The 26,831-nt window shown below is 44.0% G+C and overlaps 1 protein-coding gene across 1 annotated transcript in view; it reads left to right on the top strand.

The window, feature by feature from the left end:
* Window positions 1–11,062: 11,062 nt before the first annotated feature.
* LOC143776137 (uncharacterized) overlaps window positions 11,063–26,831 on the top strand; it is a 40,229-nt gene continuing 24,460 nt past the window's right edge. Inside the window, exons 1-6 of the mRNA XM_077265177.1 lie at window positions 11,063–11,109; window positions 11,352–11,417; window positions 13,529–13,550; window positions 20,964–20,982; window positions 21,234–21,302; window positions 23,159–23,233. Of these exons, the coding sequence (XP_077121292.1) occupies window positions 11,388–11,417; window positions 13,529–13,550; window positions 20,964–20,982; window positions 21,234–21,302; window positions 23,159–23,233 (215 nt within the window). The 5' untranslated portion in view covers window positions 11,063–11,109; window positions 11,352–11,387. The remainder of the gene's footprint in view (window positions 11,110–11,351; window positions 11,418–13,528; window positions 13,551–20,963; window positions 20,983–21,233; window positions 21,303–23,158; window positions 23,234–26,831) is intronic.

The raw sequence follows: 26,831 nt of genomic DNA, 5'->3' as shown, positions 1-26,831 counted from the left end.
GTTGTCTCATCAGTATTTTGCAACTACATGGGTTTGGTGCATCCTGAAAGTGCAATTGTTCGAAAACCTGAGCGGTTATGCACTGCTGCCCCTTTTCTGCTGTATTAATTCTTGAATTTTTGGAGAATTTTCAGTCCTCTTTTTGTGGTTTTGCTATTAAGTTCAAGGTGACATATGGCTTACTGAATCACGATAGCAACATAAAAAAAATAGTTTTTTATAAATCTGCAACAGCTGTGCACACAGATGAATTTCACTGACACAAATGAGAAGGTGGGATGTGGCATGCTGTATCACATTTGCAACAGAAAAAATAGGGTTTTTTTTTACTCTGCAATAGCTCTGCACAAAGATGAATTTTTATTGCCACTAAATGACAAAGTGGGATATGGCGTGCTGTATCACTTTTGTAACAGAAAAAAATTGTTTTTTGTACTCTGCAACAGCTCTGCACACAAGTGAATTTCACCGCCACAAAATGAGGTGGTATATGGCATGCTGTATCACGTTTGCAACAGAAACATTTTTAAATAAATCTGCAACAGTTCTGCAAACAGATGAATTTCACTGCCACAAAATGAGAATGTGGAGTATGGAGTGCTGTATCACGTTTGTAACAGAAAAAAATAGTTCTTTTTACTCTGCAACAGCTCTGCACAAAGATGAACTTCAACTGCAAAACAGAGAAAGAAAGGTGTTTTTTTTATTCTGCAACAGCTCTGTACAAGGATGAATTTCACTGCCACTAAATGACAAGGTGGGATATGGCGTACTGTATTACATTTGTAACAGAAAAAAAAATGTTTTTTTTTTACTCTGCAACAGCTCTGCACACAAATGAATTTCACCGCCACAAAACGATGTGGGAATCGCGTGCTGTATTACGTTTGCAACAGAAAAAAATAGGTTTTTTTAAATCTGCAAAAGCTCTGCACACAGATGAATTTCAGTGCCACTAAATGACAAGGTGGGATATGGTGTACTGTATCACATTTGCAACAGAAAAAAAAAGTTTTTTTAAAATGTGCAACAGCTCTGCACACAGATGAATTTCACCGCCACAAAATGAGAAGGTGAGATATGGAGTTCTGTATCACACTTGTAACAGAATAATCTTTATTTTTTATACAGCGCTAACATATTTATTCCGCAGCGCTTTACAGTTTGCACACATTGTCATCACTGTCTTCGATGGGGCTCACAATCTAAATTCCCTATCAGTATGTTTTTGGAATGTTGGAGGAAACCGAAGTACCCAGAGAAAACCCACACAAACATGGGCAGAAAATACAAACTACTTGCAGATGTTGTCCTAAGTGGGATTTGAACCCAGGACTCCAGTGCTGCAAGGTTGTAGCGCTAACCACTGAGCCACCATGCTGCCCAGAAAAAAAGTAGTTATTTTTACTCTGCAACAGCTCTGCACAAAGATGAATTTCACAACCACAAAATGGCAAGGAGGGAAATGGCGTGCTATATCACATTTGTAACAGAAAAATGTTTTTTTTTATTCTGCAACAGCTCTGCACATAGATTAAAGGGAACCTGTCAGCTGTTTTGGCCGCTATAAGATGTGGCCACTGCCTATCAGGGCTTATCTACAGCATTCTATAATGCTGTAGATTAGCCCCCGATTTGAAATGAAAGATAAGAAAAATACGTTTTATTATACTCACCCGGGGGGTGGTCCGGTGCGGTCCGGTCCGATGAGTGTCGCAGGTCCAGGTCCGGCGCCTCCCATCTTCTTGCGACGCCACCCTCCTACTTCTTCATTGCTCGCCGGCATTGCGCTCCTGGGCATACGTACTTTATCTGCCTTGTTGAGGGCAGAGCAAATTCCTGCAGTGTACAGGCACTGAGCCTCTCTGACCTTTCCCGGCGCCTGCACACTGCAGTACTTTGTTCATCCCTCAACATGGCAGATAAGTACGACTGCGCTGGATCTGGACATGAGACACCCATCGGACCAGACTGCAGCGGACTGCCCCCCCCCCCCCCCCCCCCCGTGAGTATAATAAAACTTATTTTTCTTCTCTTGCAGCTCAGATCGGGGGCTTATCTACAGCATTATAGAATGCTGTAGATAAGCCCTGAAAGGCGGTGGCTGTATCTTATATTGGCAAAAACAGCTGACAGGTTCCCTTTAAGTTCAGTGGCACTAAATTACAAGGTGACATATGCTTTGCTGAATCACGTTTATGAACTGAAAAAAATTGATTTTGAAAGGTCTACTCGTGCATGGTGCACAATAGAAGCAGTGCACAACACAGGGCCAGACTGGGACTGAAAATCACGCCTGGCACACAAGCCAAAGCAGCCCACATTCAAATCAATTAAATAGGAGTGTATCTTTTCAATGCAGACTTTTCTGTTCAGTTTGTGGGTAAGAACACTAAGAGAGTTAAATAGGTGAAAAATGACAATATACGTCCCTCCTTGTCTTTAAGGGTATGTGCACACGATGCGGAAAACGCTGCGGATCCGCAGCGTTTCCGCAGCTGCGCATCCGCAGCAGTTTCCCATGAGTTTACATTACAATGTAAACCTATGGGAAACACAAAACGCTGTGTACATGCTGCGGAAAAAAATGCGCGGAAATGCATTCCGCAGCATGTCACTTCTATCTGCGGATTCCGCAGCGGTTTTACAGCTGCTCCTATAGAAAACTGCAGTTGTAAAACCGCAGTGAAATCCGCAGAAAAAATGCGGTAAATCCACCATAAATCTGTAGCAAAAACGCAGCGTTTTTGCTCTGCAGATTTATCAAATCCGTTGCGGAAAAATCCGCAGTGGACGATTATACGTGTGCACAAAGCCTAAATGTTGGGAGATACGGCATTGAGTGACTGTGCAGCGCCCCAGAGTTCTGGTCGTTGCAGTGCTGTGGCTTCGCCGCTAAGGGGAGCCATGGTACGTTCGATGGCACCGAAGGAGTTCCTCCAATCAGGTATCACAGACACCAATATGTTTCACAGCTGGGCCTCCGGGGGGAGCTAAGGGTGCTATTCATTAGGCCACTCCCCACCATAGTGGGTAAACTGGGGGTCAGGCAGGAAGTTAGAGAGAACGCTGACGGGATTGAACGGAGCAACACCCTGTGGCAGGGGGTGTTGTGAAGGGAGAGACTGTAGGGTCTCTGCCAGGGGTGGGATCCTGGCAGAGGCTTGGCATTGAAAGAACGTAACGGGTCCGCGCAGGCTCCTGGAAGCGGCGGGACTCAAGAAAGGACTAGAAGCGAGACAGATTGTGCTGAGTGAGAAACGAGATCAAGCAGAAGGAGAATACCAGCAGGGGTTGTGCTGAAAGAGGCAGCACCCTGCTGAGGCGCAATACCGGTGGCCGGAACGCCGAGGGAGTGGATTAGAATACAGCTTCAAGCCATACTCCAAACAGCGGCAGGACAGTCGGTCTCAGGCGGGCTGTCTACCACATATCACCTATGAAGTCTTGGGGGGCAATTGCGGGAGAGGGGCGACTCTAGGGTCCCGGAAGAACTCCAGGCCTACCTGACAAACGGGTGCCATTCCAACCTGAATACAGGGAAGGGGTGGATTACAGAGGAACATCAAATCGAGTTGTGAGGGAACTTAAGAAACAGACACAACCGTTGTGGGGTTACTTTCCGTGAGCACAGCAGGGAAGGACTACAACACATAGCGCTAGAAGGAAGGCACAGATTTCCACCTGAGAGGAGAACTCTGGAGGTGCCATTGGACCGGCCGGCCTTGCGTAGCCTGGTGAACCGTGTTCCGGACTGAGGACTCAGAGATCTCCAGTAAAGAGGTAAAGAGACTGCAAACTGGTGTCCTCGTTATTTACCGCGACTTACACCCCACAACCGTACCGCTCCATCGCTACCATTACTACCACTTATTGCACCGGACGTCCCCCACTGACGGACAGGGCCACGGACCGGGTCTAGCCACCGTGACAACCCCGAGACTGAGAACTAGAGGCCCGGCTCCGGGTATCCCCTCGGCCCTGCGGTGGTGTGGGGGCGCTCCAACTGCACCTACTGTATGCCCTGTGACCCTGCTGACATTTTTGGTTTTGAAAAGAAAAAAAAATTGCAGCATGCTACAAGTGGCTCCTGAATTTGGATCATGTGCACCAGTACAAGTCTATGGGTGCGTATGACACATCGGACTACAGTCTGATTTAAGTGGACACAGAGAATGGGGTAGATGGAAAAATGTAGATTCTCCATCTCCACCGCTTCTGTGATACCATTATCTCATGCAAGACAATCAGATCACAGTAAACTAACACTGATCAAACTCGGATCAGAGTTTAATCAATATCATTACCATAATCGATCCGATTCTCTGGCAATAATCAATAATGTGAACAACTTATTAATGTTATCACCACTGTGACAGGGTCACTGGTATCGTACATGAGGGAAGATATGTGTCACAAAGGTTTCTTTCCTGCATGATGTAACTGTTTTCTCCAACATGATATGTGCTGAGAGCAATTCAGTCGCTATATAGGCATGGCTTTTATGGTGGGTAGGTCAGAGATGGGCGGGATGCCTACCTACCATATCTCCACCTCCAGGGTGTGGCTGGAGGGAGTTAAATGTCCAGCCAGTTTTTATTTCCTCTGTCTATGTATGTGGAGGAAAGCAAGCCTCCTGATTGCTAGCTCCTGCGAGACCTGTCGTATGTGTTGTCCCAGAGGACCTGAGCAGGACTGTGTAGGAACTGTTTATTTTCACTTGAGCCAGACAGGCTCCTTTTTTCTGTTACCATTTTTCTTTTTTTTGTTTATGATACAATAAACCACCCAGAGACTTTAACCACACGTGTGCTTGTGTCTACCTCGAGGAGCAACATTCCAGGAATACGTGTAGCAGTGGTGGACAAATCGTATGTCCTGAGTCAAGGCTGCTGTGGGAATAGAAAAGCGGTCGGACAAAATGGAGGAGCTACTCAAACACCTGACCTTAAGCCAGCAGCAACAGCACCAGGTACAGCAGGAGACTAATGCACTCCTAATACAGGAGCTGCAGCCACAGCAAAGGCAGATGGAACTCCTGGAGGGAGATGTCCGCAGCAGAGAAACCGCCCCTCCCCCACATCAAGGTGATAACTCGTGCATCTGGAAAGCAGTAAGACGAGCCATGCACAAGATGATCCCAAGGGATAATACAGAGGTATTTTTGACTGTTTTTGAATGGGTTGCAGAGCGTGAGAGGATGCCCTCGGCGCAGTGAGCGGAGGTGTTGGCCCCCTATCTGGGTTTCACCCTATCTGACAGGTGAACCCCAGAAAGCTTATTTTGACTTGGCCTTGCAGGATGCCTGGGAATACGCCAAGTTGAAAACGGAGATATTGGCACGCTCAGGAGTCACTATGTCTGTCAGCGCCCAAAGGGTTCATCACTGGGCGTATCATGGTGACAAACTTCCCCGCTCTCAAATGTTTGACTTGTTGCATTTGGTCCAGAAATGGTTTCAGCCGGAGTCCTCCACTCCAGCCCAGATGGTCGAGCGGGTCTTCATGGACAGATTTGTTCACTCGCTCCCCTGGCTGCTGCAGACCTGGGTTACCCAAGGAGAACCGCGGAATGCGGATGACCTGGTGAGCCTCGTGGAAAGGTATTAGGTGGTCAAGAGGTCCCTGAGGAAGGCAGGGGGTGGTACATCTCCATACTGGGATACACAGTGAGAGACTGAGTTCAAAAAAAGGGGTAACAGAGCCACCACTGGGGGGAGTCCCCAGGAGCCGCTGAGGGGCTACTAAAGGCTGCTGCTAAAGACCTGTCCTAGACACATAGCTGTCCGTTGTCCTATGTCTGCCGAGCAGATGGATTGCAGCCTGGGCAGGCGCTGCTCATATTATGCCTACCCAGCCTGCAGTGTGGACTATCAGCCCGTAGAGGGGCCGCAGTCATGTGCCGTGACCATAAATGGGGTACAGGTGTCCACGCTTCCCCACCAGTTGATCACAGGGAAACATATGGGCATCCGCTGTATCCACGGGGATGCCAAAAACTACCCTGTTGCCAGTGTGTTGATTAAAATGAGCCGTAGTACAGAGTTTCATGAGAACGGGTAATCAGAGACTTGCTGCACCCCGTGATAATCGGGTGGGTCTTCAGCCTGTTCTAGGACTTGTGGGGAAAAGCAGGGGTGCCCAGTGTCTCATGCAGGAGCCAGCACAACTCTGATAAGTCCCCATTGCAGTTGGAGGTGGAGGAGTTCCCTTTGTGTGTCCTATCTGGTGATGAGGACAAATCAGTGACCAGGGAGGCCGAGGTTCCAGAGCTGGGGGTTTCTGGGGAAAATTTCGGGACTGCTCAAATGCGGGATCTTACCATAAAAGGGGCATTTGAAAATGTGTCTGCAATTGATGGGGTTGTTCAAGAGTTGGAGCTGACACCAGGTACCCACACTTTGTTGTATCGAGTGACTACACTGAGGGGAGGTGAAATAGTGGAGCAGCTGTTGGTTCCAGGGCCATACCGGTGAAGGTTTCTAGACATGGTATATTCACATGTTTTGGGGGGACATATGGGGGTGGGGAAAACACAGGAGAGAATATTGCAGAGGTTCTATTGGCTAGGATGTTACAGGGAGATCCTGAATTATTGTCGGTCCTGCCCCACCTGCCAGATAACTGCTCCTTCTTCTCACTTCCGAAGTCCTTTAGTCCAGTTACCTGTAATAGAGATCCCGTTCAAGCGAATTGCCATGGACCTAGTAGATCCTTTAGTTAAGACTGCATGAGAGCACTAATATATTCAAGTGCTTATGGACTATGCGACCCAGTACCCAGAAGCAGTACCCCTAAGGAAGTCTTCGGCTAAGAGTATCGCCCAGGAACTTGTCCATATTTTTGCTAGGACAGGCCTGCCGACTTTTGACAGACCAGGGAACCCCCTTCATGAGCAAGGTAATGAAACAACTGTGTAGGGTCCTCCAGATTGCCCAGCTGTTAACCTCAGTGTACCATCCACAAACTAATGGCCTAGTAGAATGCTTCAATAAAACCTTGAAAGCCATGTTCAAAAAGGTCATTGAGAAGGACGGTTGTGACTGGGACTACCTGCTTCCGTTTTTGCTCTTTTTCATCAGGGAAGTTCCCCAGGCCTCTACTGGCTTCTCGCCATTCGAGTTCCTGTATGGTCGACATCCGCGAGGGTTCCTGGACATCACCAAGGAAACATAGGAAGCTAAGGTCAGGCCACACAGGAGAAGAGAAAATGACAAGCTTAGGAAGCCAAGAGCAGTAAGGTATGTGGTAGGTGACCCTATTGTCCCAACCGGGATTCTTTAAAATGTCTCTGGAGTTTCAGTGATGGTTAATGAACCAGCCCTGTGTTCTTCCAGCTGGGACTGTAGTCCCCTAAGCTGTTATCCTGTAGAGTCACACGGACCAGAAGAAAACATCTCTTTATATAGTTCACAACTGGCCTTTAACCCACATCCAGAGGTCAGAGAGAGATGTGAATTCTGCCAACCTGAAATGATTATGTAATATATTTGCATAGATTTCCTCCTCTGTTTGGAATGCCAACAAACTGGCTGGCATGGACAATGTATGTAATCAACATATCTGTCAGGACTCTGAACATTTTTAATTACCTTTTTGTGCATTACTGCCCTTTTCCAAGATGGCATCTTTGGTCTCATGTGCACTGTGTCTTCCTGCTATAAAACTCCACCCCAGCCTTCAGTCTGTGCTAGAGTATTCTGCCTTGCATCCAGCTCCTGACCTCTGGTGACTCCCTGGCTATATACCTGCTCCTGTGAACCTGTGGGGTTATCCTGCTACTCTGCTCTGAATTCCTGCTGCATACACCAGTTCCAGTAATCCTCCTTCATCTGCTGCTCGTGTTTGCTTCCATCTGCATTTGCTGGACATGTAAGCTGTTTCTGCTCTGCAAGAACCTGAGACTATTACCCAGACCTCCCTGGTTGAGCTGAGATATTATTTGAACTGCCTTATAAGCATATCTATCTGTGTTTTGGACAAAGCAAGGACTTATTCGTGTCAAGTATCCTCAAGAATAATTGTGCTTCATAGACTTTCTGCGTGATTGCATTTTCCTCTGAAGTTTCCTATAGACTTCTGAGCTGCATTTGATATTTGCACCAAGTGTTGTGGACTTGAGTTTCTCTCTGCACCTGTTTGAATCACCGTGTGAGAATATAGACTTTACCACTTATAAAACTGTGTCCTGTAGTTGTCTTGTTCCATGCAAAGAGTCTCCTGAGTTATCCCCTATAATTATTACAATATCAGCAAACATCGTTGTCCAGTGGCCATGCATTACTGTTTTGCAAAGATAACAGAAATAAAAACTGTAGGAGATAATGCACACAGTACACAGCATGCCAATACATTTGTATTCTGCCAAACAAATAAAGCAGCACTCTGTAGCGCCATAGCATGCAAATATGAAATATGAAAATTAAATTGCATTACTGCACTAGAAATATGAAAAATTGAGAATACTTAGTGCATAAATTGGCCAATTAATGTGTACCTGGAAGCCAAGTTAAGGCGGTTCTCATTTCCAGGACCTAACATAATGCCATTCCTCTCTTAGAATAAAGTCTTTATCTGTATGGGAACCTAAGGTGAATCCTCTCTTGGACTGAAATCTATATCTCTGTGGAGGGGTAGGGTCCTGCTGTGATTAAAAGCGCCTGGGGCTAAGAGGCGGAATGCTCAGTCAGAAGGATAATGAATACAAATTTTAAAAAGTGACCATCACATCCAAACATAAACTAGTTCTGAACAAGTGCTTACCCAGAGTCACCAACTCATGTACAATCAAACAAATAAAGAAGCACTCTGTAGTGCCATAGCATGCAAATTTGAAAATTGAATTGCATTACTGCACTTGAAATATGAAAAATTGAGAATGCTTAGTGCATAAATTGGCCAATTCTTGTCTGCCTGAAAGCCACGTTAAGGCAATTCTCATTTCCAGGACCTAACATAATGTAATTCCTCTCTTAGAATAAAGTCTTCATCAGTAGGGGAAACTAATGTGAATCCTCTTTTGGACTGATCTATATATCTGTGGAGGGGTAGGGTCCTGCTGTGATTAAAAATGACTGAGGCTAAGAGGCGGAGTGCTCAGTCAGAAGGCTAATTAATAGAAATTTCAAAAAACTGACCGTCACATCTGTTTTTAATCACAGCAGAGATCCATTTTGATGTCCGGTTATTGCATTTTAATGCACTGTTGCGGCGACCAAAAATACGTAATTCTGACGTTTTGACTTACTTTTTTTCTCTTACACCATTTACCGATTGATTTGGTGATTCTGAATATGTGTATATTTAATTTTTTTTTTTTTTTTTTTTATGGGGTAAAAGGGGGTGATTTAAACTTTTTTTTTTTTTTTTATATTTTTTAAAAATATTTATTTTACTTATAGACGCCTCTCCAATACTAACCCCTGGGCTTAACGTCAGCTGACAATAGAAAGCTGACATCAACCCCACAAATATTATCCTACTTGCCACTGCACCAGGGCAAGTGGGAAGAGCGAGTCTAAGTGCCAGTTTTGGTGCATCTAACAGACGCCCCGTTTCTTGGGCGGCTGAGGGCTGATGTTTTCGTAGCCTGAGGTGGCTGCAGTTTGTCACTTCCCAGGCTATTAATGTCAACCTACAACTGTCTGTTTAGACTTTGCTGGTTTGAATTAATAGGGGGTCACCATAAATTCAACAGTAAAGGATATGCAAAAAGCTGTGAGCTGATATTAATAGCCTGGGAACCTTTTGGGATATTGTCCCTTTTCCCAGATTATTAACATCAGCCCCCAGCCGTAGGCTTTCCATCTGTTGGTTATGAAAATTATGCAGGAGTCCAAGCCATTTTTTAAATATAATTCTTAATTTTACACAAAATGTACACAGCAGGTTCTGAATACTACTCCCATCATTGTCGCTTTGTTGCAGGGAGACCAACTGACAATGATGAGAGCTGTCTTCAGCAGCCGGCGCCTGGGAACAGCACGAACTGTACCCCTTCTTCTCAGATGTCATCCTGTGTGTCATCAGACTGCACGTGTATGGCACGCATTTTGTCTGTGCTGCTGATAAAAAACTGACATGTCTGTGGGTTTTTCACATGGACACATGGTCTGTGTGAAAAACCTGACTTGTGTGCACCACCTTTGAATACAATGGGTGTGGGTGTGTCCACATTTGTGGCCCTTAAATAACGGACCGCAAACAGACACAAAAAACGGACGTATGAAGGGGGCTTATGTAGGTTGTCCTGTAAGGAGGCCATAACACATGGGCAACCTACATAACCCTGGCTTCTGGATTACCCTGCAACATTTTTTAGAAAGATTCATCGAATCGAAAAAAAAAAAAAACATCAATCCTTTCACAATCAAGAAGCAATGTCTTCCTTTTGAATACATTACCTATACCTATGTAAATAAAAGAAAATCATCACTTTTACTTCAACCCAATTGAGTGTGCAGTGAATAATTCCTTGGATGCCATGGCAGAGAAGCATCATTTAAAGGAGCAGTGAGGTACCCGAAACCTCTAAGGCCCGACAGAGCCCAGACTTCAAACCCATCCAACACTTTTGGGATGAACTAGAATGGAGATTGTGTGCCAGGACCACTCATCCAGCATCAGTGTCTGACATCACAAATGCTCTTCTGAATGAAGAAGGAAAAATTCCCACAGACTCCAACATCATGTAGAAATGGACAAATTCCAAATTAATGCCTATGGATTTAGAATGGGATGTCATATAATTATGTATCTCTATACTTATGTCGATAGAGTATATATGTATATTACCAATATAAGAAAATAATCTGATTATAAGACGGTTCTGCGTATATGTGTCCATGGCTCTGTGTATGTGTGTCCTATAATTTCTAACAGTTTACTGTCAGATTATTTACATACATTTATAAACTCTCCATAGACTTTATTGTACATGATTATATTGGGTCTCATTGGCTGCAGGGCTTGTACTAAGCGCACTTTAGAATGTTGTGACATCACAGGATCGGCGCCATGGTCACCGCTGCCTGGACGTTATGACATCATGAGGAATATATAACCAACCGCTCACCTAGAACTCCTTTGAGGGTTATAGTAGCAGTTGAGAGTGAGTATGCGTTTCCTTCACCCTTATTCTGTCCTTATTATTTCCCATTTCCCATCTATAGAAGTTTCTGATTTTTATGACAATCTTCCTGTACGTCCCAATTCTCATATCCCATACATGTTTCATTAGAAAACATCATATTTGTTAATTAGCTAGTTATGGCAATATGTACTATTGATACAATTGTATTTAACATTAGGCTATTTATTATAAGGAAACCTCTCTCTTTTTATCCAATTCAGGATTTTGCGGATTTTGCAGTTATTTCTATTAGAGATATGGCGAGCAAAAATCAGAGACCTATGTGTGTAAGTCTGAAATAAGGAAAGTCATGTAATAGTAGTGATTGTAATGCTGTCTCTATAAATTAATTTCTGTTGTCTGATGTCCGTTCTTTATGTATGGCCAAATGCCTGGACCAATCAGGTCAGTGCAATTACGCCGATACCAAATTGTTTTAAAATTTGTGTTGAAATAAAAAAAATTACGAATTCCAAAGAAGATCAAAAATTTGCTTTAGTCGTCAATTTTGAATATCCGTAATATTTTTATTTTTTGGTTGATGGAGCTGTGCAAGGGCTAGTTTTTTGCATGGTGATCTGATGTCTTTATTGATACTATTTTGAGTAGTTATGACTCTTTGATTACTTTTAATGCATTTTGTTGTGGAGATGTAGCAACCACAAACTTTCAATTTTGACATTTTCATTTTTTTTTATGCATTACAGATTTTTAAGATTGGTTTCATTCATTTTATGTTTTCATATATTGGACTTTTCTGAACACGTTGATGCCAAATATGTGTATTTTTTATTTTTTCCTTTCAATAATATCAAGTGGAGGAAATGTGGTTGATTTGAATTTTTTTTTTCACATTTTTAAAAACTTTTACTTTTGCTTTTCACTTTATTTGCTAGTCCCCTTAGGGGACTTGAACCTACGATCATCTGATCACTTGTGCTATATACAACAGTATTGTGGTATATAGTAGAAATCACTGTCTTCTATGATTCCCAATCACAATCTGGACTTTACAGGAGAGATTACATGACAGGCATGAGGGGCATTTAGCTGTCCCCCCAGTTGTTATAGCTTCCCATTGGCTCCCTGTTATCACATCATGTTTAACTGCCATTGTCAGCAACTGACCGCAGCATTAAACAGGTCAATAGCAGCAATTGGACACACCAATCACTGCTGATAGGGAATAATGCCATCTACAGATGCCTTTTCTTAACAATCCTTTCAAGGCTGCAGTTATTCCGGTTGCTTGTGCACCCTTTTCTAGCACACTATTTCCTTCCACTCAACTTGCCATTAATATTCCTGGATAAAGCACTCAGTGAACAGCCAGCTTCTTTTGCAATGACCTGTTGTGGCTGCCCCTCCTTGTGGAGTGTGTCAGTGACTGCCTTCTGGACATCTGTCAAGTCAGAAGTCTTCCCCATGATTGTGGAGCCTGCTGAAACAGACTAAGGGACTGTTTTAAATACTTAGGAAGCCTTTGCAGGTGTTTTTGTTAATTATTCTAATTTACTCAGATAATGACTCTTGGGTTTTCATTGGCTGTAAGCCATAATCATCAACATTAACAGAAATAAACACTTGAAATAGATCACTCTGTTTGTAATGACTCTATATAATATATGAGTTTCACTTTTTGTATTGAAGAACTGAAATAAATTAACTGTTTGATGATATTCTAATTTTGTGAGAAGGACTTGTATATAATATAGCCGACATCTGCCCAGTGTGGAGTTGGCTCTGCTTCTCAGCCGGCTCCAAAGTGCCTCACGTGCTCCATGACAAATTTATCAGTCGTTGGGCATTAAAGATTTAAATCTTTGTGGCATCCAGTACCCTGGAATATGCACATTACTGTTACATTTAGGCAGACTTAGCAATGCAGCTTTACCAGTTTGCCACCATTTTTAACCCTAATGTACAAAGCCTCCTTTTTTTGTATATATATATATATATATATATTCCAATTATTTTATACTTGAGAAAATGGAAAATAAAGTCAGATGCCGCCCTGAGTTGTCATCAGACGTGGCCCTGAGTTGTCCCCAGACATGGCCCTGAGTTGTCCCCAGACATGGCCCTGAGTTGTCCCCAGACATGGCCCTGAGTTGTCCCCAGACGTGGCCCTGAGTTGTCAGCAGACGTGGCCCTGAGTTGTCAACAGATGCCGGGTCATATAGCAGGCGAGCTGTTTATGAGCTATATGAATGCTGCATGGGGCATGGACTGGCTCTCTGCTCATAGATTGCACTAGTATTAATAAATCTATCTTGTGTGATAATTATAAACCCCATTGATTATCCAGTGTAATAGAAGCCTATGAGTCTGTGATGTACAATGTAAGAAGATGAAATATTTCATGAACTTTACACATTTCTCTGTTTTACTATTACAGCATGCAGACAGCAACATCCAATGTAAGTACTGTCCTTGTCACCGGCATTTATACCTCGCTGTGTCCCCCGCGCTCTGCTCCGGTCTGTGCAGCGTGGGGACTGAGGCTGTGCACAGCAGGCGCCATCTATTCACCTAATGGCGCCTGCTGAACTGAGTCTCAGACGCACAATGGCAGCTGAGTGGTGGAACAGGAAGCTGATGGTAAAATTGTGATGGCGGTTGTGGTGAAGGGGAACAGGAAGCTGATGATAAAATTATGATGGCGGTTGTGGTGATGGGGAACAGGAAGCTGATGATAAAATTGTGATGACGGTTGGGTGATGGGGTAACAGTGCCAACACTCCCCAGGACTCTCAGGTCTTGTGGTCCGCCGCTAAGGATGTGACACCCCGACAATCCAGTAGTGACAGTATAGCTGAAACCTGATTGCCAGATCAGATTGATTGTAAGGAAGTATCTGTGCAATCACGGTGTGAAGCAAGGGCTCATTCACATGGTTGTTTTTGTACCAGGGGTGCTGTCAGTATTTTTCACTGGCCCTTATATTCTATAGAGCTAGTAACATAGTTAGTAAGGCCGAAAAAAGACATTTGTCCATCCAGTTCAGCCTATATTCCTATATTCCATCATAATAAATCCCCAGATCTACATCCTTCTACAGAACCTAATAATTGTATGATACAATATTGTTCTGCTCCAGGAAGACATCCAGGCCTCTCTTGAACCCCTCGACTGAGTTCGCCATCACCACCTCCTCAGGCAAGCAATTCCAGATTCTCACTGCCCTAACAGTAAAGAATCCTCTTCTATGTTGGTGGAAAAACCTTCTCTCCTCCAGACGCAAAGAATGCCCCCTTGTGCCCGTCACCTTCCTTGGTATAAACAGATCCTCAGCGAGATATTTGTATTGTCCCCTTATATACTTATACATGGTTATTAGATCGCCCCTCAGTCGTCTTTTTTCTAGACTAAATAATCCTAATTTCGCTAATCTATCTGGGTATTGTAGTTCTCCCATCCCCTTTATTAACTTTGTTGCCCTCCTTTGTACTCTCTCTAGTTCCATTATATCCTTCCTGAGCACCGGTGCCCAAAACTGGACACAGTACTCCATGTGCGGTCTAACTAGGGATTTGTACAGAGGCAGTATAATGCTCTCATCATGTGTATCCAGACCTCTTTTAATGCACCCCATGATCCTGTTTGCCTTGGCAGCTGCTGCCTGGCACTGGCTGCTCCAGGTAAGTTTATCATTAACTAGGATCCCCAAGTCCTTCTCCCTGTCAGATTTACCCAGTGGTTTCCCGTTCAGTGTGTAATGGTGATATTGATTCCTACTTCCCATGTGTATAACCTTACATTTATCATTGTTAAACCTCATCTGCCACCTTTCAGCCCAAGTTTCCAACTTATCCAGATCCATCTGTAGCAGAATACTATCTTCTCTTGTATTAACTGCTTTACATAGTTTTGTATCATCTGCAAATATCAATATTTTACTGTGTAAACCTTCTACCAGATCATTAATGAATATGTTGAAGAGAACAGGTCCCAATAACGACCCCTGCGGTACCCCACTGGTCACAGCGACCCAGTTAGAGACTATACCATTTATAACCACCCTCTGCTTTCTATCACTAAGCCAGTTACTAACCCATTTACACACATTTTCCCCCAGACCAAGCATTCTCATTTTGTGTACCAACCTCTTGTGCGGCACGGTATCAAACGCTTTGGAAAAATCGAGATATACCACGTCCAATGACTCACTGTGGTCTAGCCTATAGCTTACCTCTTCATAAAAACTGATTAGATTGGTTTGACATGAGCGATTTCTCATAAACCCATGCTGATATGGAGTTAAACAGTTATTCTCATTGAGATAATCCAGAATAACATCCTTCAGAAACCCTTCAAATATTTTACCAACAGTAGAGGTTAGACTTACTGGCCTATAATTTCCAGGTTCACTTTTAGAGCCCTTTTTGAATATTGGCACCACATTTGCTATGCGCCAGTCCTGCGGAACAGACCCCGTCGCTATAGAGTCCCTAAAAATAAGAAATAATGGTTTATCTATTACATTACTTAGTTCTCTTAGTACTCGTGGGTGTATGCCATCCGGACCCGGAGATTTATCTATTTTAATCTTATTTAGCCGGTTTCGCACCTCTTCTTGGGTTAGATTGGTGACCCTTAATATAGGGTTTTCATTGTTTCTTGGGATTTCACCTAGCATGTCATTTTCCACCGTGAATACCGTGGAGAAGAAGGTGTTTAATATGTTAGCCTTTTCCTCATCATCTACAACCATTCTTTCCTCACTATTTTTTAAGGGGCCTACATTTTCAGTTTTTATTCTTTTACTATTGATATAGTTGAAGAACAGTTTGGGAATAGTTTTACTCTCCTTAGCAATGTGCTTCTCTGTTTCCTTTTTGGCAGCTTTAATTAGTTTTTTAGATAAAGTATTTTTCTCCCTATAGTTTTTTAGAGCTTCAATGGTGCCATCCTGCTTTAGTAGTGCAAATGCTTTCTTTTTACTGTTAATTGCCTGTCTTACTTCTTTGTTTAGCCACATTGGGTTTTTCCTATTTCTAGTCCTTTTATTCCCACAAGGTATAAACCGCTTACAGTGCCTATTTAGGATGTTCTTAAACATTTTCCATTTATTATCTGTATTCTTATTTCTGAGGATATTGTCCCAGTCTACCAGATTAAGGGCATCTCTAAGCTGGTCAAACTTTGCCTTCCTAAAGTTCAGTGTTTTTGTGACTCCCTGACAAGTCTCCCTAGTGAAAGACAGGTGAAACTGTACAATATTGTGGTCACTATTTCCTAGATGCCCGACCACCTGCAGATTTGTTATTCTGTCAGGTCTATTAGATAGTATTAGGTCTAAAAGTGCTGCTCCTCTGGTTGGATTCTGCACCAATTGTGAAAGATAATTTTTCTTGGTTATTAGCAGAAACCTGTTGCCTTTATGGGTTTCACAGGTTTCTGTTTCCCAGTTAATATCCGGGTAGTTAAAGTCCCCCATAACCAGGACCTCATTATGGGTTGCAGCTTCATCTATCTGCTTTAGAAGTAGACTTTCCATGATTTCTGTTATATTTGGGGGTTTGTAACAGACCCCAATGAGAATTTTGTTACCATTTTTCCCTCCATGAATTTCGACCCATATGGACTCGACATCCTCATTCCCTTTGCTAATATCCTCCCTTAAAGTGGACTTTAGACAAGACTTTACATAGAGACAAACCCCTCCTCCTCTCCGATTTTTACGATCCTTTCTAAACAGACTGTAACCCTGTAAGTTAACTGCCCAGTCATAGCTTTCATCTAACCATGTCTCGGTTATTCCCACTATGTCAAAGTTACCTGTAGATATTTCTGCTTCTAGTTCTTCCATCTTGTTTGTCAGGCTTCTGGCATTTGCGAGCATGCAGTTTAGAGGATTTTGTTTTGTTCCAATCTCCTCGCTGTGGATTGTTTTAGAAATGTTCTTACCTCCCTTCTGAGTATGTTTTCCTGGGTCTTCTTTGTTCGAGTCTAATGTTTTTCTTCCCGTCCCCTCTTCTTCTAGTTTAACGCCCTCCTGATGAGTGTAGCGAGTCTTCTGGCGAATGTGTGTTTCCCAGGTTTGTTGAGGTGTAGTCCGTCTCTGGCGAGGAGTCCATCGTACAAGTAATTCACACCGTGGTCCAGGAATCCGAATCCTTGTTGTCTGCACCATCGTCTTAGCCAGTTGTTCGCATCAAGGATCCTGTTCCATCTCCTGGTGCCATGCCCGTCTATTGGAAGGATAGATAGCTAGTAACATGTCGGCTTTGTGGCGGATTATGGACCACACTCACCCATTGACCGACTGCTGGGAAAAACATGGGAAACTTCCATCAGCTTTTTTTATTTTTGTATCGAAAATAAATGAATGACTCACTAATGGTAAAAATGGACACATTGACTGAAATAATGACAATCTGATGCAGCACATTAATGAAAATTAGTTGCTTTGATTTGTGAAGATGAGAAAAAAATGACGTGTGGATGCGGCCTAAGAATAAGTCGTCCACTATAACTGAGGGATGGTTATTAACCCCTTTCTGCCATTGAACCTATTATCTCGTCCATGTAACCTGGGACTTAATTACCATGGACGGGATAGTACGTCATAGGCGATCAGCCGCGCTCACGAAGAGAGCGCGGCTAATCGCGGCCGGGTGTCAGCTGATTATCACATCTGACATCCAGCACTATGTGCCAGGAGCGGTCACGGACCGCTCCCGGCACAATAGCCCCCGGAACGCTGCAATCAAACGATGTGATCGCGTTGTTCCAAGGGTCTCCTCCATTCTCCTCCCTGCAGGCCCCGGATCCAAGATGGCCGCGGGGTCCTTCCTGGTCCTGCAAGGAGGTGGCATGCGAGCGCTTGCTAAGAGCAGGCACCAGCAAGCCTCCTGCACTGCCTATGCAGGAGGAGGCTATGCAAAGCTGATCTGACACTATACAGTGATGTCCCACCCTGGGACAAAGTAAAAAAAAAAATTACACTGTGTAGAAATATCAAAAAAATAGTTCCTATATAAAGATAAAAAATAAATATTGTTCACATATTTATTATTGTCGCGTCCATAACGACCCGACCTATAAAACTGTCCCACTAGTTAACCACTTCAGTGAACACCGTAAAAAAAAAAGCAAGGCAAAATACAATGCTTTATCATCATACCGCCGAACAAAAAGTGAAATAACACGCGATCAAAAAGACGGATATAAATTAACATGGTACCGCTGAAAACGTTATCTTGTCCTGCAAAAAACGAGCCACCACACAGCATCATCAGCAAAAAAATAAAAAAGTTATAGCCCTCAGAATAAAGCTATGCAAAAATAATTATTTTTTTATATAAAATAGTTTTTATTGCATAAAAGCACCAAAACATAAAAAAATATAAATGACATATCGCTGTAATCGTACTGACCCGAAGAATAAAACTGCTTTACCAATTTTACCAAACGCGGAACAGTATAAACGCCCCCCAAAAGAAATTCATGAATTGCTGGTTTTTGTTCATTCTGCCACACAAAAATCAGAATAAAAAGCGATCAAAAAAGTCACGTGCCTGAAAATGGTACCAATAAAAATGTCAACTCGTCCAGCAAAAAACAAGACCTCACATGACTCTGTGGACCAAAATATGGAAAAATTATAGCTCTCAAAATGTGGTGACGCAAAAACTATTTTTTTGCAATAAAAAGCATCTTTTAGTGTGTGACAGCTGCCAAATATAAAAACCACTATAAAAACCCGCTATAAATAGTAAATCAAACCCCCCTTTATCACCGCCTTAGTTAGGGAAAAATAAAAAAATGTATTTATTTCTATTTTCCTGTTAGGGTTAGGGCTAAAGTTAGGGTTGGGGCTACAGTTAGGGTTAGGGCTAATGTTAGGGTTGGGGCTAAAGTTAGGTTTGGGGTTTGGATTACATTTACGGTTGGGATTAGGGTTAGGGGTGTGTCAAGGTTAGGGGTGTGGTTGGGGTTATGGTTGGGATTAGGGTTAGGGGTGTGTTGGAGTTAGGGGTGTGGTTAGGGTTGGGATTAGGGTTAGGGGTGTGTTGGGGTTAAGGGTGTTTTGCTGTTAGGGGTGTGGTTAGGGTTGGGATTAGGGTTAGGGTCATGTTTGGGTTAGGGATGTGGTTAGAGTTATGGTTAGGGTTGGGATTAGGGTTAGGGGTGTGTTGGGTTAGGGTTGGAGTTAGAATTGAGGGGTTTCCACTGTTTAGGCACATCAGGGGTTCTCCAAATGTGACATGGTGTCGAATCTCAATTCCAGCCAATTCTTCATTGAAAAAGTGAAACAGTGCTCCTTCCCCTCCGAGCTCTCCCGTATGCCCAAACAGGGGTTTACCCCAACATATGGGTTATCAGCATACTCAGGACAACAGCCTTTGGGGTCCAATTTCGTTTGTTACTCTTGAGAAAATACAAAAGGGGGGGCTAAAATATCATTTTTGTGGAAAAAAAAGGATTTTTTTATTTTCACGGCTCTGCGTTACAAACTGTAGTGAAAAACTTGGGGGTTCAAAGTTCTCACAACACATATAGATAAGTTCTTTAGGGGGTCTACTTTCCAAAATGGTGTCACTTGTTTGAGGTTTCCACTGTTTAGGCACATCAGGGGCTCTCCATATGCGACATGGCATCCTATCTCAATTCCAGTAAATTTTGCATTGAAAAGTCAAACGGCGCTCCTTCCCTTCCGAGCTCTGCCATGCGCCCAAACAGTGGTTTACCCGCACATATGGGGCATCAGCATACTCAGGACAAATTGCACAACAACTTTTGGTGTCCAGTTTCTGCTGTTACCCTTGGAAAAATAAAAAATTGGGGGCGAAAAAATAATTTTTGTGAAAAAAAATAATTTTTTATTTTATGGCTCTACATTATAAACTTCTGTGAAGCACTTGAGGGTTCAAAGTGTTCGCCACACATCTACATAAGTTCCTTAGGGAGTCTACTTTCCAAAATGGTGTCACTTGTGAGGGGTTTCACTGTTTAGGCACATCAGGGGCTCTCCAAAGGCGACATGGCGTCCTATCTCAATTCCAGACAATTTTGAATTGGAAAGTCAAATGGCGCTCCTTCACTTCCAAGCTCTGCCATGCGCCCAAACAGTGGTTTACCCCCACATATGGGGTAGCAGCGTACTCAGGACAAATTGTACAACAACTTTTGGGGTCCTATTTCTCCTGCTAACCTTGTTAAAATAAAAGAAATTGGATCTGAAGTAATTTTTTTGTGAAAAAAAAGTTAAATGTTCATTTTTTTTAAACATTCCAAAAATTCCTGTGAAACACCTGAAGGGTTACTAAACTTCTTGAATGTGGTTTTGAGCACCTTGAGGGGTGCAGTTTTTAGAATGGTGTCACACTTGGGTATTTTCTATCATATAGACCCCTCAAAGTGACTTCAAATGTGATGTGGTCCCTAAAAAAAAATGGTGTTGTAAAAATGAGAAATTGCTTGTCAACTTTTAACCCTTATAACTCCCTAACAAAAAAAAGTAGATATGTGGGGAATTTTAATTATTACGTATTTTGTGTGGCATATCTCTGTGATTTAAGGGCATAAAAATTCATTTTGAAAATGTTGAAATTTTCAAAATTTTCACCAAGTTTCCATTTTTTTTTCACAAATAAACGCAAGTAATGTCGAGGAAATTTTACCACTAACATGAAGTACAATATGTCACGAGAAAACAATGTCAGAATCATCGGGATCCATGCAAGCGTCCCAGAGTTATAACTTCATAAAGGGATAGTGGTCAGAATTGTAAAAATTGGCCCGGTCATTAACATGCAAACCACCTTTGGGGGTTAAGGGGTTAAATACTTCAGGAAATCTAATTGTAATCTGTTGTTGTTTTTCAGCTGCAGGAGGAAATCCCAGGTAAGAGTTTTTCTCCTCACTGTATAGTGGTGTGGTGGGCATCCATCCATCCTATGGGGCAGTTCAGAGCTAGAGGTCCCAGCGGACAGACCCCCAATAATCAGTAACTTATTCCCTGTACTGTGTATAGGGGAGAACTAAGTCGGGACGTCTATTTTAGTAGTTGAAATCAATTACCAGCGTTACAAAAAGTTCTAGTGTAACCCTTACCTAATACAGTATATACATTGATATGTTTCCTTGTACTATAGGGCGGACGCCCCTGATTTATTCCAGTTAATAACTTGGAAGGAGAGCGTTATGAAAGAGATCACCATTATGTGAGTGAAGAAATGCAACGATCTAATATAAGCAAACCTTATAGATTACAGAACTCTATAGAACTTTCCTTATCTCTGATGACGGATTCATCTTATTCAGGCAGATATGTTCCCCAGTGATCCTGTCTGCACACACAAATATCTGTCTACACACATACCGTATTTTGTAGTTTATAAGACGCACTGGATTATAAGACGCACCCAAAATTTTGAGGAGAAAAATAGAAATGGTGGTGCTTACAATCCATGCGTCTTATTACTTACCGAGGGTGGTGGCTTTGGTGAAGCGGGGTCCTAGGGCCGTAGGCTGGGATGAGGTGGTTTCGGATGTGCGCCATTGTGGGTGTTCGGTGGTGAGGGGGCTCCGCTGACATTTTGTGAATGCTCAGCGCCCCCGCACTTACATGGTTTACTATGAGGTGGAGTCCGGGAAAATGGCTGCCGGAGGAGGTGCTGAGATCTCCATCTGCGCATGCGCTGCCCCCGGTAGCCATTTTCCCGGAGTCCACCTCATAGTAAACCATGTAAGTGCGGGGGCTCTGGGCTTTCACAAAATGTCAGCGGAGGCCTCGCACCAGCGAGCACCCGCAGCCCCTCATCCCAGCATGCGGTTTGCAGCAACACTCCTCTCTTGTCTCCTCCAGCAGCGACCCTGGGACCCTGCACCACCGCAGCCAGTAAGGTATATCTGCATTATAAGACGCACCCTCATTTTCCACCCAAATTTGGGGGGAAAAAGTGTGTCTTATAATCTGAAAAATATGGTACGTTCCATTTATTGCGTACCAGTCATGTCTCATATTTTACAGTACAAAGATGCCATAGTAGATTATATGGGATACAAACAGTACAGGAATTATGTAACTTGTTAAATGGGAACCAGGAGGAAACACACGAGCCACTACTGTAGTATGGCTTCTTTAGAAAGAAGGACGTATACTTTCTGGAGGGAAATGTGTGCAGAGGTGATCGGACAGTTTTCTCAGTGAACAGCACTGAGCAGCCTGCAGTGTATTACAATGTGTGGAGGCTGCAGAGGACAAAATGCAAAACAGTTGCAATATTGCTATTATCAATGTTTATAATATTCACCCTGTGGTACATCGTTAGAAAATCACCAATAAATTAAATTAATTATGTTTGGAACAATCATCTTGTGTAAATTTAAAAAAGGTAAAATCGTATAGAGACAAGATATATCATGTGGTCTTTTCCTGCCAACAATCTTCTAGATCTCTGGGTATCCCCACACAGAAATGCCCTCTATTTACAGCTGCTGGCAGACAGAATTTTAGGAATCTCTCATCATGTTTTGCTACCCCATCTAAGAGCAACAATTCCAGCAATGTGTCACTCGCTGCAGTTTGGATAAAATCACTGTTTTATCTGCTGCCGTTTTCTCAGTTCTCAGAGTTCTGAGCTCTGTATAACCCATCTACCACTGATTGACAGCTTTCTGTGTGCGCTGTGCATAGGCAAAAGGCTCTCAGTCAGGGTTACACAGAGCTCAGGGCTATGGAGGACTACATGGCATGTGACAACTAGTCCTCTAGTGATTATCTCCTGATAATAAAACAACCATTTTATTGAAACTGCCGCAAGCAGCCCAGTAAGGGACACCTTGCTGGAATCATGGTCTCTGCCCCTACATCATCCTTCTCTCAGATTAAATAGCAAAAACCTGCCGACAGATCTCTTTAACACTGGAGTTTAGTCAATGTAAAATGTTGGTAAAGAAAGTACCTAGAATGGAGGGAGAAGGGGAGGAATTAAGCCAAATTTGTCATGATCACTTATGCTATTGAACATAATAATAATTACTGGTATTTGTACATTTCACGTTCCATGTACAATAGGGAGCAGATAATGCAGTGGAAGGAAGAAAAAATCCATGAGGACATGAATACTCTGAGGAAACTGCATCTGACTCTGTAAGTGCTGACATTTATTGAGCTAATAAGCCTTACAGATTACAGAATGATAGGTATAATCACAGTTTCCCACTATCCTCCCTCTATGGATGGTAACTTACTGTGGGGCTTAGTTACACTTTACACATGATTTCAGTCTAGTGCATATATTCTCTGCACTATTCCCTTCCTAGAGCGGCCATCGTTTACTATCAGATCTAAGATAATTTTTTATCAACAGCATTTTCCCAATTCAGAGACTGATGAAGACTTACGATCTGTCGGATATGCCAATATTATTAGGTTGGTGACAGTCAGAAAAACAGCCGACCCTACAGCATGGTGGAGCGCCCCCACACCGCCGCAGGGCCGAGGGGTACCCGGAGCCGGGCCTCTGAGTCTCAGTTCTGGGGTTGTCACGGTGGCTAGACCCGGTCCGTGGCCCTGTCTGTCAGTGGGGGACGTCCGGTGCAATAAGGGGTGTTGTAACGGTGCAGTTGTGGGGTGCAGATCGCGGTAAATAATGAGGACACCAGGTTGCAGTCTCTTTACCTCTTTACTGAAGATCTCTGGGTCCTCAATCCAGAATACGGCTCACCAGGCTGCGCAAGTCCGGCCGGTCCAATGACACTTCCAGAGTTCTCTTCACAGGAGGAAATCTGTGCCTTCCCCCCTAGCGCTATGTGTTGTAGTCCTTCCCTGCTGTGCTTACGGAAAGTACCCCACAACTGTTGTGTCTGTTTCTGATGTTCCCTCACAACTCGACTAGATGATGTTCTGCTAATCCTCCGTCCTTCCCTGAGGTTCGGGTAGGAACGGCACCCGTTTGACGGGTAGGCCTGGAGTTCTTCCGGGACCCTAGAGACGCCCCTCTCCCACAATTGCCTCCCAAGACTTCATAGGTGATTTGAGTTAGACAGCCCGCCTGAGACTGACTGCCCTGCCGCTGTTTGGAGTATTGCTTGAAGCTGAATGTTATTCTACTCCCTCGGCGTTCCGGCCACCGGTAGTGCGCCTCAGTAGGATGTTGCTTCGGTCTTACAGCACGACTCCTACTGGTATTTCTCCTTTGCGTGATCCCGTTTCTCACTCAGCACAATCTATCTCTCTTCTAATCCTTTCTTGGGCACCGCCGCTACCCGGAGCAGGCACGGTCCCGTTACGTTCGTTCTCGTTGCCAAGCCTCTGTCAGGATCCCACCCCTGACAGAGACCCTACTGTATCTTCCCCTACAACACCCTCTGCCACAAGGTGTTGCCTGGTTCCAACCCAGTCAGCTTTCTGATCTAACTTCCTGCCTGACCCCCAGTTTACCCACTATGGTGGGGAGTGGCCTAATGAATAGCACCCTTAGCTCCCCCCGGAGGCCCGGCTGTGAAATGTATTGGTGTCTGTGATACCTGATCAGATGAACTCCTTCAGTGCCATCGGACGCACCATAGCTCCCCATAGTGGCGGAGCCACAGTACTGCAACGACCAGGACTCTGGGGCGCTGCACTCCCCCCTGGTTAAACACAGTACTCCGGGACTGAGAAGAAAACAACAATACAAGTTTAGCAAAAAGACATACAATTTTTGTTGAGTGCAAATAACAATACGTATACTTGAACAAGCTTCCCTTTATGGGAGGTGAGAATACTTGAACGTTACAAAACATGGTTAAACATTAAACATTATAAATTACAGGCTATAAATAACTCCTGTTACCCAACCGGGTACTCTACTAAGTGCAAAAATTGCTGAACAATACTTTAACATTGCCTTTAAGGACATACACTCTGTATCCACCAAAGACCTTCCTATAATCACATTATAAGGTAAATTAACTTTTTTTTTTTTTTTTTTTCATTCTCCTTCTTTGAATCTGCAGGACCGCCTGTCCTATCGGCACCAGACCTACTGCCTCTCCTTTCTGTTACAGGACCGCCCCGTTCAGCCAGGGCCTACTGCCTTTTCAACTTCTATACACAGTATAGATCATAACATTACTTTCAGTTTTAGAAGCACTGAGCCATCTACGTATGGCTCCTAGGAGGACTCACTACCCAACCCCTACGCGTTCACTTTCTGTCTTCTGTAACACATTATTAACTCTTTTTTTACAATAACTAACTTACTATGGAGGACTCAGGGTTTACCTTCTATCCCTAGTTTCTTATCAACATTCTCAACTATCCCCTTATAACATCAATCTTCATTACTATTTTCTTTCTGGAAACATTATCTGCATTTCTCTACATTTAACCAATCAAATACATATAACTTTTACATGTAAGAATTATCATCACTTTCGCTCATCAAGACATTATTGCTATCCATCAATCTTAAAGCAATACGATTCTTCAAATATACACGTGGATGTCCCCTTTAAGAAGGGACCAAATCTTCAGGAGGTAGCATTTGTTCTCTAGCTACCAGTCCATACTCAGCAAAGGCTCCGGTGCGGTATCTTCGCAAAGAGTCTCTTTCTAAGTAAAACCAGTAGGAAACACCCTTAAGAAGGTGTGAACTATGTACAAGAAGTTTGTATCATGCACTGTTCATGATTGCGGCAGTTTTTTAAGACTTGTGCAAAAACTTAGAAAAAATAAACAAAACAACAAGGATCCCGGGTCAACAAAGGGATCCATAAGGAATTAACCCTGAACGGGTTTAGCAGCAACAGTAAACAAACAGTTAAAAGAAGAACTATTTACACTTTCTTAAAGCATTCATGCTTACTCATTCGGCGCAGCAGGTGGTTTCCTTCCGGGCCTCACCAGGCCAACGGGCCGCGCTGCCTCACCCGGAAGTGGCTCTGGTCCCAGCAACGACAAGATCCCCCGCCGTGATGTTCTTCTCACCGAGGATCCTGCTCGCCCCCACGGCACATGGTGGGTCCGGGTTCTCTGCTGCTCTGCTGGGTCGGGTTCTTTGGCCTTTTCGGCAGGAGGTTCATCATCAGCTGTTTCAGCGGCGGCCTGGAGCGCAACGCATCGCTGGACGCCCCGTGCCATCCAGCCAGCTTCGCCTGTTGCTCTCCTCCACCGGGTGTAAGTCACGGCATCACCGGGCTCCAGGTCGCGAGCAAACCTTCCTCCGCAGTGCTCGACCTCCTTCCGGTCCACGTGGACTTGTAGCGGCTCCCCGATCTCCTGGATAACCCCTCTTCCATATCGGGGGTTGAAGGAGACCACTACACCCCAGTGGGACGAGGGGACATCCGCGACGGTGGTTAAATCGATCTGGGCTGCCGGTTGCGGTCGGTTCCGCCATGCAGCCATCAAGCGCCGCAGGTGCTCGGCCTCTGGCATAATCTTCAGGCCTTGTGTTTGCAGCGCACCTTCAGCCGCGGCCGGGTCAGAAGGAGCAGGGGACACCGGAGTTAGACGGACCTCCGTGGGTTGGCCCAGCCGAGCGAGCACGCGGTCCTCGGCCTCCACGCGGCGCGCTAGCTGGCGGGCCTCGGCTGCAGCTACACACTCCGCCGACGGCGGCAAGGGGGATCGGCCCATCGGTAGCTCCGTAAGGGTCAGCTCCCGCAACGCTGGCGCATCTGGGGCTGTGTCGGGTGGTACAGCCTCAGGCTGGATCGGGGCAGTCCCACGCGGTGCTCTCGGTGTCGCCATCTCTTCTCCT

This window comes from Ranitomeya variabilis, chromosome 5, assembly GCF_051348905.1.
Source record: "Ranitomeya variabilis isolate aRanVar5 chromosome 5, aRanVar5.hap1, whole genome shotgun sequence".
Taxonomy (NCBI): Eukaryota; Metazoa; Chordata; class Amphibia; order Anura; family Dendrobatidae; genus Ranitomeya; species Ranitomeya variabilis.
This window is presented reverse-complemented; position numbering and strand designations above follow the sequence as displayed.